The sequence below is a fragment of the Scophthalmus maximus genome, chromosome 6 (genome assembly GCF_022379125.1).
Source record: "Scophthalmus maximus strain ysfricsl-2021 chromosome 6, ASM2237912v1, whole genome shotgun sequence".
NCBI classification, from domain to species: domain Eukaryota; kingdom Metazoa; phylum Chordata; class Actinopteri; order Pleuronectiformes; family Scophthalmidae; genus Scophthalmus; species Scophthalmus maximus.
In genome coordinates, this window is record NC_061520.1 from 14,839,511 (window position 1) to 14,856,100 (window position 16,590).

At 42.5% G+C, this 16,590-nt stretch overlaps 1 protein-coding gene across 8 annotated transcripts in view; it reads right to left on the minus strand.

Moving 5' to 3' along the window:
- The window catches only part of LOC118309843 (inositol 1,4,5-trisphosphate receptor type 1), a 62,177-nt gene that overhangs the window by 29,009 nt on the left and 16,578 nt on the right, over nt 1-16,590 (minus strand). For 6 of the 8 annotated variants that reach the window (XM_047332758.1, XM_035632388.2, XM_047332755.1 and 3 more), the window contains 28 exons: nt 15,564-15,718; nt 14,494-14,593; nt 13,982-14,142; nt 13,735-13,876; nt 13,368-13,526; nt 12,789-12,961; nt 12,247-12,366; nt 11,498-11,692; nt 11,103-11,354; nt 10,859-11,000; nt 10,621-10,774; nt 10,272-10,462; nt 10,044-10,176; nt 9,898-9,952; nt 9,642-9,807; nt 8,954-9,127; nt 8,780-8,854; nt 8,190-8,327; nt 7,972-8,097; nt 7,673-7,873; nt 7,317-7,568; nt 6,870-6,995; nt 6,637-6,765; nt 5,632-5,752; nt 5,337-5,521; nt 5,096-5,244; nt 4,900-5,011; nt 4,237-4,272 (listed from right to left, as the gene is read on the minus strand). In XM_047332758.1, the coding sequence (XP_047188714.1) occupies nt 4,237-4,272; nt 4,900-5,011; nt 5,096-5,244; nt 5,337-5,521; nt 5,632-5,752; nt 6,637-6,765; nt 6,870-6,995; nt 7,317-7,568; nt 7,673-7,873; nt 7,972-8,097; nt 8,190-8,327; nt 8,780-8,854; nt 8,954-9,127; nt 9,642-9,807; nt 9,898-9,952; nt 10,044-10,176; nt 10,272-10,462; nt 10,621-10,774; nt 10,859-11,000; nt 11,103-11,354; nt 11,498-11,692; nt 12,247-12,366; nt 12,789-12,961; nt 13,368-13,526; nt 13,735-13,876; nt 13,982-14,142; nt 14,494-14,593; nt 15,564-15,718 (4,122 nt within the window). The remainder of the gene's footprint in view (nt 1-4,236; nt 4,273-4,899; nt 5,012-5,095; nt 5,245-5,336; nt 5,522-5,631; nt 5,753-6,636; nt 6,766-6,869; nt 6,996-7,316; nt 7,569-7,672; nt 7,874-7,971; nt 8,098-8,189; nt 8,328-8,779; nt 8,855-8,953; nt 9,128-9,641; nt 9,808-9,897; nt 9,953-10,043; nt 10,177-10,271; nt 10,463-10,620; nt 10,775-10,858; nt 11,001-11,102; nt 11,355-11,497; nt 11,693-12,246; nt 12,367-12,788; nt 12,962-13,367; nt 13,527-13,734; nt 13,877-13,981; nt 14,143-14,493; nt 14,594-15,563; nt 15,719-16,590) is intronic. The other 2 variants (XM_047332757.1, XM_047332759.1) reach the window with 1 other exon arrangement.

Below are 16,590 nucleotides of genomic sequence, written 5' to 3' on the forward strand. Positions count from 1 at the left end.
TTGCCCCCTGCTGGTCATTTGAGAGAATACTGGTTTCAGGCACTCCCTCATTGCCTTCACTTTCCAGTGACTGAGTCCAGTTTTCGTACAGTCTATGGATGGAAACAATGCATTCACTCTTCTTCTGTGAACCGTGAAAGATGGTGATGGACAGATGATTCAACAGATAACCCTGCACAGTAATTTTTCAAAAGCACCCTCCCTTTCCCAAATAGTTTCCACTGAAGCTTTTCCAGATTGAACCTGGAGTGTCAAGTTAACCAACAAGTCATATCTAGCTTGTTTAATCCTTACGTTAACACAAAAAAGAAAGTAAAAACAATAACTTTTGGTTTAATGAGGGTATTTTAGGGCCAGCTGCTCATCCAATAACACATGAAAGAAAACAAGCTGACTTCCCAAAATGTCTGACTATTCTTTTAACATTAAAAAACAAATCACGATATGTCTGGTTCTCATTTCGAGCAATGAGCAAGATGAAACACAAATATCAAATGTAGACGAATGAGATATGACCCATGTTTGTTTTTCAAATGTCCTTCGTAGCTCTCACAAACAATCTGCTATAGTAAAATTGTGTACTGCAGCAGGAAAATGAATCTGGAAAAACCAATGCTCCACATCAATGGTTATGTAAAAGACACACGAGGAGGGGCAGGGGAAGAGGGGTGATGGGGTTAGAGTTACATAATCACCCCGAAAGGAATCAGGCCAGTAAACCAGTGACCCAGAGCTGCTTACAGCCATCTGTCACCAAACAACACGGAGGGCAAGAGAAAGAGAGACATGAAATACAGTGAGGGAGAGTGAGTGACAGACACACCGACGGACAGGGTCGACACACTTTGACAGCTGGACTAATCCTCCTGCCCGTCAAGATCAAGGGCATGATGTACAGTATGCATGTTTACTTGCCGGTGTGTTAACTTATATGTAGTTTTGCCTCTGTATGCACCAAATATAATTTGATTCCAGGGATGGTCTAGACGTGAGCCACATCAGTCAGACGGACGCCACACATCTGATGTGTTCAACTTGATCAAACTCACAGGTTTTACACACGATGGCGGTTGTTGTTCGGTTAACGAATATATATATATATATATATATATATATATATATATATATATATATATATATATATATATATATATATATATATATATATATATTTTCTTTTGGGGCAAAACAGAAAGGGACAGAGAGAGAAAGTGACAGACGGGTGTGACAGAAGAATATACTTCAACTTCTACTATAAGCTTTGAAATACACAAAGTGCAAAATGATGTAATTTTAACACTTATCCTTTAAAAGACACATGATTAAGTTGGCCAGAGATCTGCCACAAGCTTAGCAGCGATGTAGCTGCAGGGATTGTCACTGTTACTTATGATTTCTAATACTTCTAAGATACATTTTTCTAAATCACTCTGCACAAGCACAACACTTGATTTCATTCCAACTGAAGACAACATAGTGAGGCAGAGTTCAGCAGATTGCTGGATGGGGTGAGTGCCATCAGTACTAACATACTGGATGAGCAGTATCTTCCACAAGTCTGCGGACACTGCCTCACTGTCACCACATCAAACCACAGAGCAAGATGCTGATCAGAGGAGATATGTGCAGCCATTCGCCCCCAGTCTGACCACAGACACCGCCGAGCAACACCTCACAACTGCCACATCCGCCCTGACTACAGAGCATTCCACCAAGCTGGAAACTCCCCGGGGCAAACCCCTGATCTTACACCTCTCGGTTCAACAATAGAGGGAAATAAATGCACCGAGTTAATTTCACAATTTGTTCAGGTGTTTTTCAGAGTACATAAATAAACATGTCTTTGTCCCTTACCAGACTGAGACTAAGTCATGTTTTAACTAGTGGTGAATGACATTAAAACTGGGGTGTAATCACTCGCCTGCTTGTTATGTGCATACAGGAAAGAAGACTAACAGTAAAAATTAATTTCTCTCTTGACCAGAGTGGGCAACGCACCGAAGAGAGTGTGGGGGAAACCAACAAATCTTAAGAAGAATATGCTTCTTCTTCATCCGTCCACTGAGAAACTTTCCAAGAGAACAAACAGGGAGGGGAAAAGGGATGAAACATGACTTTTTTTCCATCATGGAGGGCTTGCATAACTGCTCTGACGAGACCACACGCACACAAGAGGCCAGGTAAAGAGGCTGGCCTCTGAAGAGTCTGAGAGCAAAAGCCCAACGCTGCGTATCCTGAACCGCTCGGGCTCTTTCATACTGTAACTCTGATAGGCAAAAAGCAACGCATTTGGCTGATAATCACCTCCCTGACATTTAGCAGAGGGGAGGTATGCTTACACCGACACATCTCATGCTACAGTAACTCTATTTCAAAAAATAGCCTGGTGTTCAGCACACTAATGTAAAACAGGGCGCATAATTTGACCTGTGTTTCCTGCTAAACAACTTGTATCTTAACCTATATGACACGCTGTTCTGCTTCACTCAAAGTTCAACAGAGGACACACAAGCCAATATGCATTTTCTTACATCTGCCTCTGCAAACATTCAGACAACTTGTTTCAGTTTACACAGGGTGTGTGTGTGTGTGTGTTTGCATCCATGTGAGATAGGGTGTGAGTAGATGTGCCAAGTATTCTTGGTCGGATTTTGTTTATTTAATTATTTAATGGGGCCAAAAGGGAAAGAGAGGGGACAATAAAAATATGCTGATTGGCACACAGTGGAGAGAAACGGGTTTCCACTCAAGTGCCGCTCTTACATCAGAGCTGCTTTTAATGTGTAGACAGACAGAGATACAACATTTAACAGGTGTGTGTGTTGGGATCAGGTCTCTCTCATTTGCCCATGCAAATATCCCCCTAACCCGCCCCTTCCCCTCATGCCCACAACTGGCATTCTCTCTCTCACACACACACACACACACACACACACACACACACACACACACACACACACACACACACACACACACACACACACACACACACACACACACACACACACACACACACACACACACACACACACACACACACACACACACACACACACACACACACACACACACACACACACACACACACAGCAGTGTGGGTAAACAGCTCCTCTACACCCCGCTCCACACTTATATTGGCAATTATGGCTGAAGGTCACACATCAGTGGAGGGGCTGAGTTCCAGGAAAAAAAAAAAAAGCCCGGTTCTTATGTAACCTCAGCCCCAAGTTGGCAGGGGCCCAGGAATCGTGCAGTCTGCAGGCAAGGGAAACTAGGACATCGCCTCAATGACTGCCAAAGCCCCACACGTTCATACTCACACTCACACAGCACCACACAGTCACAGTGCGCCCTATTGGTGCCTAAAGGAGATGCAGGGGAAACACCCTACAAAAAAATCAGAACATAGCGAGTCAGTAAAACCTGTGTGAAAAGAAGAAGCTGATATGGCTTTAATATCGTGACGTTTCCTTTTGTAAAGCATGTGCAGATACGGAATACCAAACTTTACAATCATCATTTAAAAATTTAAAAGAGAAATTGTCATTACTTAAGTGTAATTCTTTGGTTATAACAATCTGCACTCCTTTAGTCTGTTGCCTTCAAGTATTCTTCTTTTAATTAATATATATAGGATCTCTGTCAGCTCATCGATGCTGCATTGATCTGGTGATTTTATGTGTATTTATTTTGATATATATATATAAGTGTATGCTTATTAGCCTATCTTTTCACATCTGTGATCTGTTTTCATGCAGCTTGTGTGGGTGTAAAATAAAATGTAAAATCAATATCTAACTGGAATCTATGTGAACTTATGTCCCAAAATGACTTACTTGATACGGTGAGCACCTTGGCAAAAAGTAGGGCATGTAAACACCCTGTGTGAGGACAGTGAGCAGACATACGTAGCGCTGGCAGCTGGCCCAGCCAGCGAGTGACTCACCTTGGAACTTGAAATACCACAACTCTGTTGAGCAACATGCAGTATCAGACACAGCACACATCCCCCTGTCTCTCTTTCCCTCTCACCACTTTTAATTCATTTACACCGCCGGTTTTGCAGCAGACAGTGCAGCAGGTGTGGAAGACAGGACCAGCTACTACTATTTGTTACCAGCTGTGCCTAGAGGCCCTGCTACATCACACAGACACAGACCAGCTACTAGTGCTACAGACAAAACAGACAGGAGCTGAAAGGAACGAGGGCATAAACACAAGAAAAAGAGAAACAACCTTAGGCATATCCATCTCATCATCAAAGGCCCTGAGCTGAAAGAGAACAGAGGGTTTAAAGGGTTAGATAACCACACAAGCAGGAGGAGGCTAAAGCAGAAGTCAGGGAAAGAGCATGGCATGTTAGTCAAGTGAGTTCAGTCTTTGGACATTTACTTATCTACTTCCGCAGTTAAGAATAAATAGAATTTTTTTGATGAATGAAGTGAGCAGAACTGGTGCAGACTCATCCAGTGTTGACTGAAAGGATTTCAGAGGACTATCTAGTCTATAATTTCCCCTATTGTCTTATTGACTGCAGAGGTGAATGTGACTGTAGGAACAAGCTGAGTCCCTTCAAAATAAGGGTACACGTGACAGTTAGTGTGTGTGTGTGTGTGCGTGTGTGAGAGAGAGAGAAATGCAGCATGTGATTGTCCAATGTTGTTAAATCACATAACACCTATAAGACAATTGGTATAATAAATGTTGCCATTTTTTGTGTTAAGACTAAATAAATAAAATGTTAAATACAGCAAGAACTTTTCAATGTGTTTTCAGCAATTGTTTGTATACAATATACACAATGTGCAACATATGCTTCGTCATACCATGTTTATGACAGTCGAGAGTATCATCCCACTATAGAAATAAACGATGTCTGCACTTGGCAGCTTCTCCTACCTTCTCTCCATAACCTCGGTCTTTTGTCATCATCTCTCGCAGTGTTTGCAGAACTTTGATGCACAGTCTCTCCTCGTTTTCCTCCAGCAGCTGCTTAGTATGTTTGATCAGCCTGCACGAGAACTTTAGGTCTCATTTCTGGGTACGTTTACTCCTATGCCAAGTGATAAATTATGGAGATGTTCGTATTCCTTACTTGCATATGAAACCCCCGCTCTCACACTTCTTGCGCGAGTCTGTGTTCTCAGGGAAGAGCAGCTCAGGCCGATGTAGCACGTCCACCAGAACCGACAGTTCTGCCTGGACCAGCGGACGCAGACGGTCCTCGAGAGCTGACACAATGTCCTTCATCCCAGACAAAGAAACACCCTGAATGCTTGAATTACATCTTGAACGAAGCACAAACCCACTCATACACAATAACACACATACTGTACCTGAAGCCTCTCGATAATGTTCCTGTAGTCCCTTGAGGCGGTCACCACAGAGTCTCTGCGAGCAGCGTTACGAGCAGAAAGTCTCCAGCTCATGGCGGTCTTCTGGACAATGTTGTTGGATTTCACAAACAGATTGTTCACTTGATTGTCCAGGTCCACTGGGATGGCTATTGTTCTGCTTTTGGCTGCCAGGTAAACATACAATGATGATTTAGACCTTAAAGCTATGGCCTCATGAGACATTCATTTTGAGAAGTTGACCCTCGTGTCAAGATGAGTACTGTATTGTTCTTACCAACGTCAGAGAGCACCTTTATACAGTTCTCAACAGAGCCCTTCTGGACTGGAGTCAGCCAGTTACAATGGTAGACCCTGAACACTGCCTGCAACAGCTGCACAAAGACTGGCTGCCTGGTCTGAGAGAGGGATAAAACAAAGGCAGAGTCTCTGCAGATCATTATATTCATCATGCTGGACGCACCTGCTCTAGTCTTGAAAGAAAGAAAAGTGCGCGTGACAAAATTTAAAAAACACCCATCTGACATCGACAGCACCTATGTGTGTGTGATACAGGTGACACAGCGCCTGCAGTGAAAGCAGCATGAGTTTATCACAGTGGTGTATTGTTCCTTTTGTTAGTTTTTTTCGAGAGGCCCATCAATCCCTGTGCACACACTTGCCCAAATCTAGCCCAGTGAAGAATCTGCAACACCCAACTCCGATTTCCCTGCTTGATTAAATTACAAAAAATACCTGAAATATTTTTCTCAACAGAGATGCCTGCAGCAGAGGATAAGAGCAACGAGGGCAGTAAACGCGCATAAAAATACATTTTCAATATGATACGTGGACATTTTTCCAAAAAACACAAAAATTGATATTGTTTGTTTGTGAAAAGTGTGAGACTAAAGTTCAGAATGCCTCATTATTGTGATTGTCAGGATTAGTGTGATTGTCAGGATGCAAACAGTCACAATCATAACTTCTCTCAACTGTGAGCAGTTTGCTCTACTGGCCCGCGACAAACAAAACTCTGATTCACGCATACAAATGGGAAGAGAAGGGGAATGATTAACAGGAAGGAGGTTTTCATGTTTTTTCATATTAGGAGAAAAATGAGCTGTTGAACTTCAACAGCTGAATAGTAATACTAAAATCCTTAAAATCTCTTTAAAATGTTTGTATTGAAATCTAAATGATATTCGCATCATTTAAGCACATTCAAACCCACTGCACATGCTTTTAAACTGCTTAGCTTCTTACAGCCACGGTTACTGTAATGTAGTTGAAGATTATCTACCTGCAGGCTGGTGCTCTGGTCAGAAAAGGGGGAACTGAAGAAAGTCGTCACGATGCTCATGACCGTCTCCGTGACATAGCGCTCCAGAATGGTGTCTGCATGCTTACGGTCACTGGTATTGTTGCACACCTTGAAACCCCAAAACACAAGAAAATGGCTCATCATATTTTAAACACCTTTCCAATTTCCTGAGTGATGTTATCATTTCTATAGAGATGCCACATGTTCCGTACCCTGCAAATATCCACCAGGAAGTTCTCAAAGAGTTTCCACATGTGGTTGGAGGTGTAGATCTCCTTCATTTCCACCTCAGTGTCCACATAACAGTGGTTCAGGAAGTTGATATACGCGATCTTCACCTGGAAGGTTGTGATTAAGGTTCATGTGAAAATATGGTTCCACTCGAGGATGGTTGATAATCATAGGCATGCAAGTAATATCAGTGGCAGAATCTGTTAATGATATCTTTTCAATATTGATTTTTCATTTCACAGTATGAACAGTGCAGAAGCTTGTTTAAAGTTTGAATTTAAAGAGTACAGTAAGTAGTAGTAGACAGAAGATAGATGATTCATGTCATCTGAAAATGACAATTATGGAACTTGAATACAATGAAGATCTTTTTGTAACCTTCTCATTGCTGTCAAATCCTCTGCTTCTTTGTCTGAGGCTATTCTCACCTCAGGGATGCAGTCCTCGTGGGTTACCACACGCACTATGTCATCCAGTGGCAACAGGGAGTTACATTTGATCTCTGTGTAGACGTTCTTGCCCTCGGTGCAGACAGCCAAGAGCTCCACCAGGTGAATGTGGTACATCAGAGGACTATTTTCATCCATGCGGTCGCGCTCCGATCGCATCATCTGGACCAATGTCTGGAAGGAGGCGCGGTCATTATAGAAGACCAAAACATCTTCGCCAGCATTCACAAGCTGCGGGATGAAACAAACATACATGATTACGTCATCAAGACATAACTGCAGCATAGTCGAAACGCAAAAAGGAGGAAATGAACAGTGTTGAAACGAGGGAGGACCTCTGCCATGACGATGTCCTGACACTTCTTGATGAACTTGTTCTCTGCTTTGACAATAGTCTGCAGAAACTTGAGGTACTGGACGTTGCGGCCGTGCGTTTCAATGCAGTGGACAAAATGCTGAACCACACGCTCATTGATCTCACTGCACAGCTGGAAGTTGTTCATGAAGATATGCTGCATAGTGATGGCTTCTAAAATCTGGAAAAAAGGGAAAACGGGAGAAGCATCAGAACGGGAGCTGTTGACTAAGGTCAAGATCAGGGTGAGTATTTGAGTGATCTAGCATGACCTCTCACCCCTGGGTTGAGGAAAAGATTGACATGCTTGTGCAGCAGTGCTTGGTTCTGTTGGTTTCCTGCACAGAAGTTCTGCAGGAACTGATGGGCGAGCTTCATGATGTCCTGCATTCGCAAATCCTCTCCCTGGAGGTGAAAATGGCTGACGTGATGGTATGTCCACTTGTGCACACAAAAAGCATGTCACTGGACAACATTTCACTGAAAGCCATGCATACCTTCTCGTAGGGGATCTGCAGGAGTTCAAGTACAACGGCATGAGCTCCCATGTTGCGTAAAAGTCTCTGCTGCTGTTTCCTGCTCTTCCTGCCTGACAGACCTTCTTGGACGCACAGCCTGCTGAGCCGCAGCAAGATCTGACAGGGTGAGAGCGAAACAAAACGCAAGTAAGTGAGGTTTAAAAAAAGAAAAATCTATGTGCCAGACTGTGAGTTCCTGAATCCTGTATTCTCTTGAATGACCAGCAGAGGGCGACTCCACAAATCTTGTCAATTCAGCATGATGTTCATTTAGTAAATGACTGTCTCATTTAGAGTAAAATAGACAATAAAGCACACTGTGCATTGGGGCATGGATACAGCGAGATTGTCAGCTGGTACCGTCCAATGGCTGCAGTTGTAGGTGGGTACTCCTTCGTCTGGTTTTAAAATAAACAAGATGGCGCTGCCCAAAATGCTAAACTTGAGGCTTCAAAACGGCAGTTTGCAAAAACCAATGGATGACATCACAGGGGGTTGCCACTGCGAGGGCTATACAACATAATATACAAGTCATGCAGATTGAACTATGTTAAATGTACGATAGTTACCTCTTTGACCACTCTGTAGTTGTAACTGCTTGTACTTTCTGCTTTCTTCGGTTTGTCCGTGCCCCCAGAGTCTCCCTACGGGAAAGCAGAAGAAGTGTGTCAGAGAACAAAAGCTTTACTGTAGCTGAGATACAACAGCGTAGTTTGATTCTTTTGATGTACAGTATACTGCACCTTTTTATGCGCCGACTCAGTGGACAGCCCCTCTCCCGTGTCCATGGGCTCATCAGGCCCCTGCCTCTTGTACACCCACAGCTCGGACTTCTCTACAATAGAGCGCAGCTGGTCCAGGTCGGACTTTATTTGTTTGTAATTCTCCACATCTTGGCTGGTGACCAACAACTGGACCTATTAACACACACGTACACTCAGCTTCCATTTTGCTTCGGAACACCTACAGTAGCTAAAACTAACGTGGTCTAGTGCAAAAGTCCTGCAACGAATCCTACCTTCACGGAAGTTACAGTGTTCAGTTTTTATCGGAACTGTGTTCAAGAGTTGCTGATTCAACTGTGCGATCATTTTGGATATCGTGTTTTGTGTTGCTGTTGACTAGTTTTGTGTTATGCTGTCAAGCTTTTCTATTGTTTTGTCCACTCCATTTACATCAGTGAGTGTAGACCATATAACAGGAACAGCATCAATATACTGTACTTCAACAGCATCAAACACTACACCCTCCAAAATGACCACAAAGTTGAATCAACACTTCTTCAAAGCAGGGATAGAAAACCTTTTGGCTTGAACTTTACATTGCCATCACTGCAAGATAAGCATGAATAGTTGATGAGCTCCTTCTGCAAGTCACGTGGGTTAAAAGAATCTAGTGCACCTACGGTAATACAAAGGGAATTTTGGATACCTGCTTAAAAGCTTGCAGAACTTCCTGCCTTTGGCTGAAGTGCCTGAAGAGCAGATGAAGGGCTCTGGACACGAGCGGGGGATAGTCATGCATGGTTAAGTGAAGGAGGACCCTCAAGAAGGTACGGCCACCATGATCATCCAGGTCCAGTGGGGTGTTCTCTTCACTGGAAACACATTGGAAAACACACTCACAATGAAAAACACACCCTCTCCGCTGTATTTTGTGATTCTTTCTTTATCGAGATGGTGATTACCTTCCTCCAAATATCCCCTCCGCCTGTTCCTCTATGTGTTCAAAATCCAAAGCCCCTGGAATCACAATTTCTTTACTGTAACTAACACAGTTCATTTCATTGGTCGCGCCATTTCATGTAAAATGCAGCTATATATTAAATCTGACCTGGCATATTGTTTGGTCCCTCCACTGCTCCAGTTACAGATATTTCACTCTGGGAGTTACTCTCATCAAACTCTCTTTTAAATATAGACAGCAGACAGGAGATCCTGTAGTCCAGGCGGACATTCAGGATGAACTGCAGGACAAGAGTATAACAGGGGTTTTATGTGAATATGCTACATGCTCTCTATGTGTACATGCATGGCAGTATATTCTTGATTGTCCTTCAACCTGTAGGATCTCAATGATCTTGAGCTTGGTGTCCATGACCAGTATGTCCTGTTTCTCTGGTTCAGTCTGAGTCTTGACCGTGTCTCCATTCGAGCTGTTGTTGGAGGTTGTGGGAAGGAAGCCTCCTCCTCTCAAGACTACCTGGGACATCAACTCTCCAACACCATGAATAGACCTCATTACATTACTACCTGGAAACATGCATGCACGAAGACACACACACACATACATACAAATCAAGTTCTTGTCCACTGATGTTTGGTCCCCCACCAACCACCAACTGAGTAAAGGTTAGATAGTGATAAAAAAATTATCTTAAGATCAATTAGATGTCAATACAAACCCATACCTTTACTCTCATCTCCTTTGTCCAGTTTGTTGAAAGGGAAAATTGTGCTGACGTGGACACAGTCTAGAATAGCCAGCAGGATCTTGGTTAGTCTCAACAGGTCGCTGAAGTTGTAGAAACCAAAATAAATCAGGTTCCTGGCCAGATTCACCACCTAAACAAGAAGAGGCATGCATTAAATTGGTTGGCCAATGCCACATAATGTGACTACTCTGATGTGAGAGTGTGTCTGACTGACCTCAAATGTGAGCTTGTTCTTTTCTTTATCTGCAAAGGGGAAGCTCTGACAGACCACATCTCTCAGGTAGTTCTCAACAAACTCCATAGTTTGCGAGAATCTCTCCTTAATTTCATCTTTTGACGTTCCATCATTGTCATAGCTACAATAAAACAAATCAAGCACACATTAAGCAACAACAAAATAAAGTTGTTCTTTAAATAAGAAACTAATTCAGTAATGAGCATCTATTGAATTCGCTCACTCGTCGATGGCAATCTCCGAGGGGATCTCGGACCAGAGTCGTGCGTATTTGACGGGTGTGACCTGCTCCTGAGGGTCACGATCCACATGCATGTGCAGCATCATGCGACAGAAGGAGGCTCGCAGGTCGTAGGGCAGGTCTTCATCTGACATGCATCGTAAGATTAGGTCCACGTCCAGCTGCCCAGAGATCTTGTTGATCGCCAAATACTGACGGTCCAAACACATTCTGGCAAACAGGTTCAGCTGGTACCTGTGGTGGTAAAGACAGACTCACTTTGAAAACACGAGATGGAATACCTTCACATGTGACCCACACAGTTGTCATGGACTGACTTGGTTCAATCTGAAATGAGATAGAGGACTAAAATTAAAACATTTAAGTCCAGTAACTACCTGTAGTAGCTGATCACCTCCTGGTCCTCCTTCTGGTCCTCCTTGGCATCCTGAGCCAGCTCCCTGATGCTTTTACTGCGGATCTCTTTATTGCTATCCTTCCAGAACAACCACACTTCCTCCTCATCTTCCTCCGACTCCAAAGAATTCTCCCCGAGCGGCACACCCTCGATTTCAAATCTCGACAGCACCAATCTGCAGAGAGTGGTGATGGAGAGGAACAATAATAATACAGACGTTTTTCTTTTTGTGATGCTGATGGCCATACGCAAAGACTTTACACATCATTATTATATCAGTTGATTAATATTAAGATGTGATGATTAATAATGTTTATCACAATTAATCAAGACCTCAATGTCCCTTAAATTGCTTATTTTGCCTGATATCACAGTAGTGAACAGATATTTAGCAGAGACAAGCAATGAAGGTTGATTTAGTATTCATCAGAAATATGGATAGATTTTTGAAGAAGTAATAACCTTCTAATCATTTTAGAACTCTTTGTTTACACCTTTGAAGGAAAGACATTTACCTGGTGGCTTGAATCATTTTTATATAACAAATTAAAGTGAACTTTTTCCAGAAAATAATGTATTTTTTTAAATGATTGTAATTCAATAAGGAAATATAAAAGTGAAAGTGAAATCTATTTAATGTTATGCCCACTGTAGATGTTACGTACTGTTTATTAGTATGCTGAAGGGGAGAAGACAGGAATAGGTAAAGGCCGAGCGAGGAGTACTCACTTTGTTTCAATGAGAATGTCTGCGTTAGCTGGATCCAGCACTGCGTTACAGATGAGCTCCTGTGTCACAGGGATGGACTTATTCATTGACACACACAAGTCTGACAGGTAGTCCAGGAACCTGGACACACACACACACACACACAAACACACACAGACACACACACACACACACACACACACACACACACACACACACAATATATGCAAAATTCAACCACCCATTTCACCAAACAATTGTACTTTTGCATTCTTATGCTGAAATGAAATGCTGAATGTCCTCAATGGCCAGTTACTTATGATTGTAGTGTACACCGCTTGCATTGTAAAATACACTGTAGCTCATTGTGTGCACTAATGTACAGAGGATATACTGTGTGATCAGGATGTACAGAATACAATCAGGGCATAAAGATACAAATTATTAAATAAATTACCTTGCATTAAAATAATCAATTATGTTATCTTTGATTCAGTCTGTTTCCCAGATAGTCGTGGATTTCATACACTGGCAGGCATACGTACTGTACTGTACACACAAACCTTGGCTCGCGGTTCTTGCGGACCAGACTGACAAACGTGTCAATCTCTGCAGCAGTGATGTGTTTCTCCAGCAGCTTTCGGTTGTTATGGAGCAGAGCTGTGATCGTGTCCTCTGCCAGGACATCATAGCCGATCTGTTTTTGCATGAAGCGAAACTGTTTGGCAATGTACTCCTGCAGGACAGAGACACAACCGGGCTCAACATATGTACACAAACCAAATCAGGGTGACAGAATCGTTACACTGTAAAGAAATTGACTGTTCTCTGAAAAGTGGGGTGTTGTATTTCACATTTACAAGCCTTTGTTAGAGCTTGAGGACCTATGGCGCTGAAATTCAAAATATGAAGGTTTCCCCTTAAATGAGCTTTGCACGGTGAATTCAGTTACACATTTTAGATTCAGGGTGATTTTTTGTTTTGATAATTACATCATTGCAGCTACAGTGCACAGGCATCTTTCACCAACTGCTACACTCATTTAAGGAGATTTGAAATCCACCTTTACACAAACTCCAGTGACCCGTATGCCCCTGTCACAGCGCTCCGGTGCTCACAGAGCAGGGCTGACAGAACTGTACCTGGTTCTTACGGTAGTCCTGCTGAGAATGACGTAAAACCCGGTAACACAGGCGGCAGATGTGTCTGAAGGGGGCATGACGCTGGTCGGCCAGCTCCTCCAGTCGCAGCATGGGCCCATCCCCACTGTCTGTGAAAGGAGCCTGCAGCAGCTTGAAGATCTGTATAGGCAGATAATGTTATGTCAACTGTAACCACACTTAAGTTATAGCCTGAAGAACACTCTGATACAAATAGCAGGGCTGACAACATTGCCATTTTGAGTTATGATAAAGTGTGTTACAGAGGAGAGGTTAGAGGGTGTTCAGTAAAAACGAGAATGTAATCCGAAGAGTGTGTGTTCAAAATGTTTACTGTCTGAGACCTCACCTGTTTGAGAATATTCTGTTCTCTCATGAGTTTCTGTCGTTCTCTGTTTGGTTTGTTGACCATGATCTCTAGAACATCCTGTCCATTGTTGGGAATGTCCACAACAAAGAACACCAGATCCTCCAGAAGCTTGGTAACCGCCCTAAGACGTACATAAAAACACACATACACACAAAGCAATAAATTGTTGACTATGTTGTTGCCGTTTTGAAAATTTCACAATGTGGCACCACCGCGCATTTTATACCTCCTCTCATTCTGTGTGATGGTGCCTTTCTCCAGCTTTCCAGCAATGGAGGCCAGCACTTTACTGGCATCATTGGCGAAGTCGAGGTCTCTCACCTCAGCCGGGGAGACGGGCACGATGGCAAAAGCCTCTTTGTCCTCTTTGAGTGCAGATGTGCCAATCTGAGGTTAGAAAGGAAATGTACAACTTTGCCATCAATCCGAGAAATATGTGATATTTTTGAGTATTTAGAATTGCTCTTGGGCCACTTGTTTCAGTTCTTTCCCAAAATAAAAAACTATGATGTATTACGAAAAAAATGTGCTTAACCAGGGCAAGTGAGACGTGTTATTCAATTCTTCAACTTCACATAAGGGAGGAGGGGCGGCAAATAGGGTTTCAAAGCTGGCCACAGTTGGTTTAGAGTTTGATCATAATGCCAGACAGTATTCCCCCTTAGCGTCATGCATACAGTGTAGTCATAACAAACGCTGCAACAGTTTACATATTAGTGCAAATTAGCTGTCACTTACACGCAGCATGACAGGTTTTTCCTCCTCCTTGTCAATTGGTTGGTTGGTACTGTGAAGCCATGTGTTGGTGCACAGGTGTCTGAGGCGGACATATGAGTTCCTGAAAACATATTTAAACATTGACATTTAAGTTAATATATATTGTTTTTTGAGCATAAATACGGGACAGTGCACAGTGACTCTTGACACAGTTGATGTTTTGAAATGGCTGCCAATACCCCAAAACACTGAGCACTGATCTTCTTATTAAGCATCCTCAGAAAGTACAGATCCCTTGCTAGCAATCTATGGACAGTACAGAATCAAATATAGAGAAAAATACAAAGTCAAGCAGTTTTACTCATAACTATGTTGCAATATAGCCAGTGGCAAAATAAACATTCAGATCTTCCACTTGGGAGTACATATACTCAATTACAACTTTGAACATTTGTGGGAGTACACAAGTGAGAGTTCACATCCCTCCTCATCAGACCCATAATTGATCACCTTACAATAAATGTTTTCAGTTCCTCAAGAAGCAGAGCAGGTTTACAGTTTTGCTGCAGTGAGACCCGCTGTGCGTGGGCACGTGAACTTGACATCTGCCTTCTCTTCCTCAAACTATTCTAGTTAAAGTCTAGTGAAAGTATTTGTAGTAAAATCCTGCTGAGTCTGTGGTGTATTTAATTTGTTACAGATGCTAAAGTAATTCATCTACACCACAAACACACAAACGCACGCAAGTGTTATTTTTGCATACTGCCGTTTATGGTGTGAATATCTTTATCTGCTTCACCGTCATTATGAAGTCCGGAAAATATTAACTCATACCCTCTTAAATTAACAAGAAATCGCGCACACGGATGCAAGCGCACGCACACACAGTGGTTTGATGTTTTGCAACCATATTAAGATGACCTAATATAAGCTGGAAGACCCCTACTTGTAATGTGTCTGTTGTTGGTTTTCAGTGGAAACAGTGACAGACCAGGGAGTTGGCCATGTCCTTCTTTACAGTCATATCTGCAGTGACACGGGTGTGAGCTCGTTGGAAACGCTACACCACTGTGTTCTTATGGTCTTCCTACCTTGGTACTAGGGAGTCTCCCCCTCTTAAGGTGGTCGGGTCAAGTTCAAATATGGAGGAAATGTCATTTCCATCAGGAACCGACACAAGAGTGTACATGACTTTGTCCGGGACATTCCTCAAACGGGCTCTTAAGACTTCTTGCTCCGAGTCCAGCTGGAGGGAGAGGTCGAAAAACAGTCTGATTAGATCTGATTTAGCTTTAAAAACCACACACAGATGTTCACACGCAGCGACTGAGATTATCTGATGTGTGTGTCAAGAGTGTGTGTGTGTGTGTCTGTGCATAAGTACTTTTCTTTCGTCATTGGATCTTTTCCAAATGAAATGTCAGAGTCTTAATTACATAAGCAAGTAATAGAATAAAGGACCACAGACTAAACGACTTCATCGACTCAGACTCAGCCTCAAGTAGATCTCTGGACACAGTAATATCCTTGTTAAGTTAGTTGAGTCCTATTTTCAACTCAACTATGAATGAAGATGTTCATCACAATGCTGTTTTCCTTTCCCTTTGCTCAGGAGCAGAAGAGCCAGTTCCCTTGTCACTGCCTGACAGATGTGAACCCCTTCATGTTTTAAAGTTCATTGAGCTACTATGGCAAAGAACTGAAGAACTGACGAAAGGCACCTTCACAGTGTGAGGCTGCCATCTGCTGTTTACTGACATGTAATACCTTCACACTGGAAACTGTGAAACTAGACTTTTTTTTTCTCCACAGTAACTTATCAGGCTGGAAATAATAAATAAATAAATAAATACATTTTATTTATATTGCGCTTTTTCAGAGTACTCAAAGACACTGATTGAGGATTTGAACAGTGATAGGGCGGTCATCTGTTATTTTGAAGGGGGGGGGGGTTAACTGCAGTTCAATTCTCAATTTATGTGAATTGTTACTATGGTTATTTACTGCACCTCAGCTGTACAACAGTAGTTAAATATTTCCATCGTACTGAAGGCAATGAATACATTCTACAACAGCGATGTACTGGTGATTGTTACATATACTATAAACCTTATTACC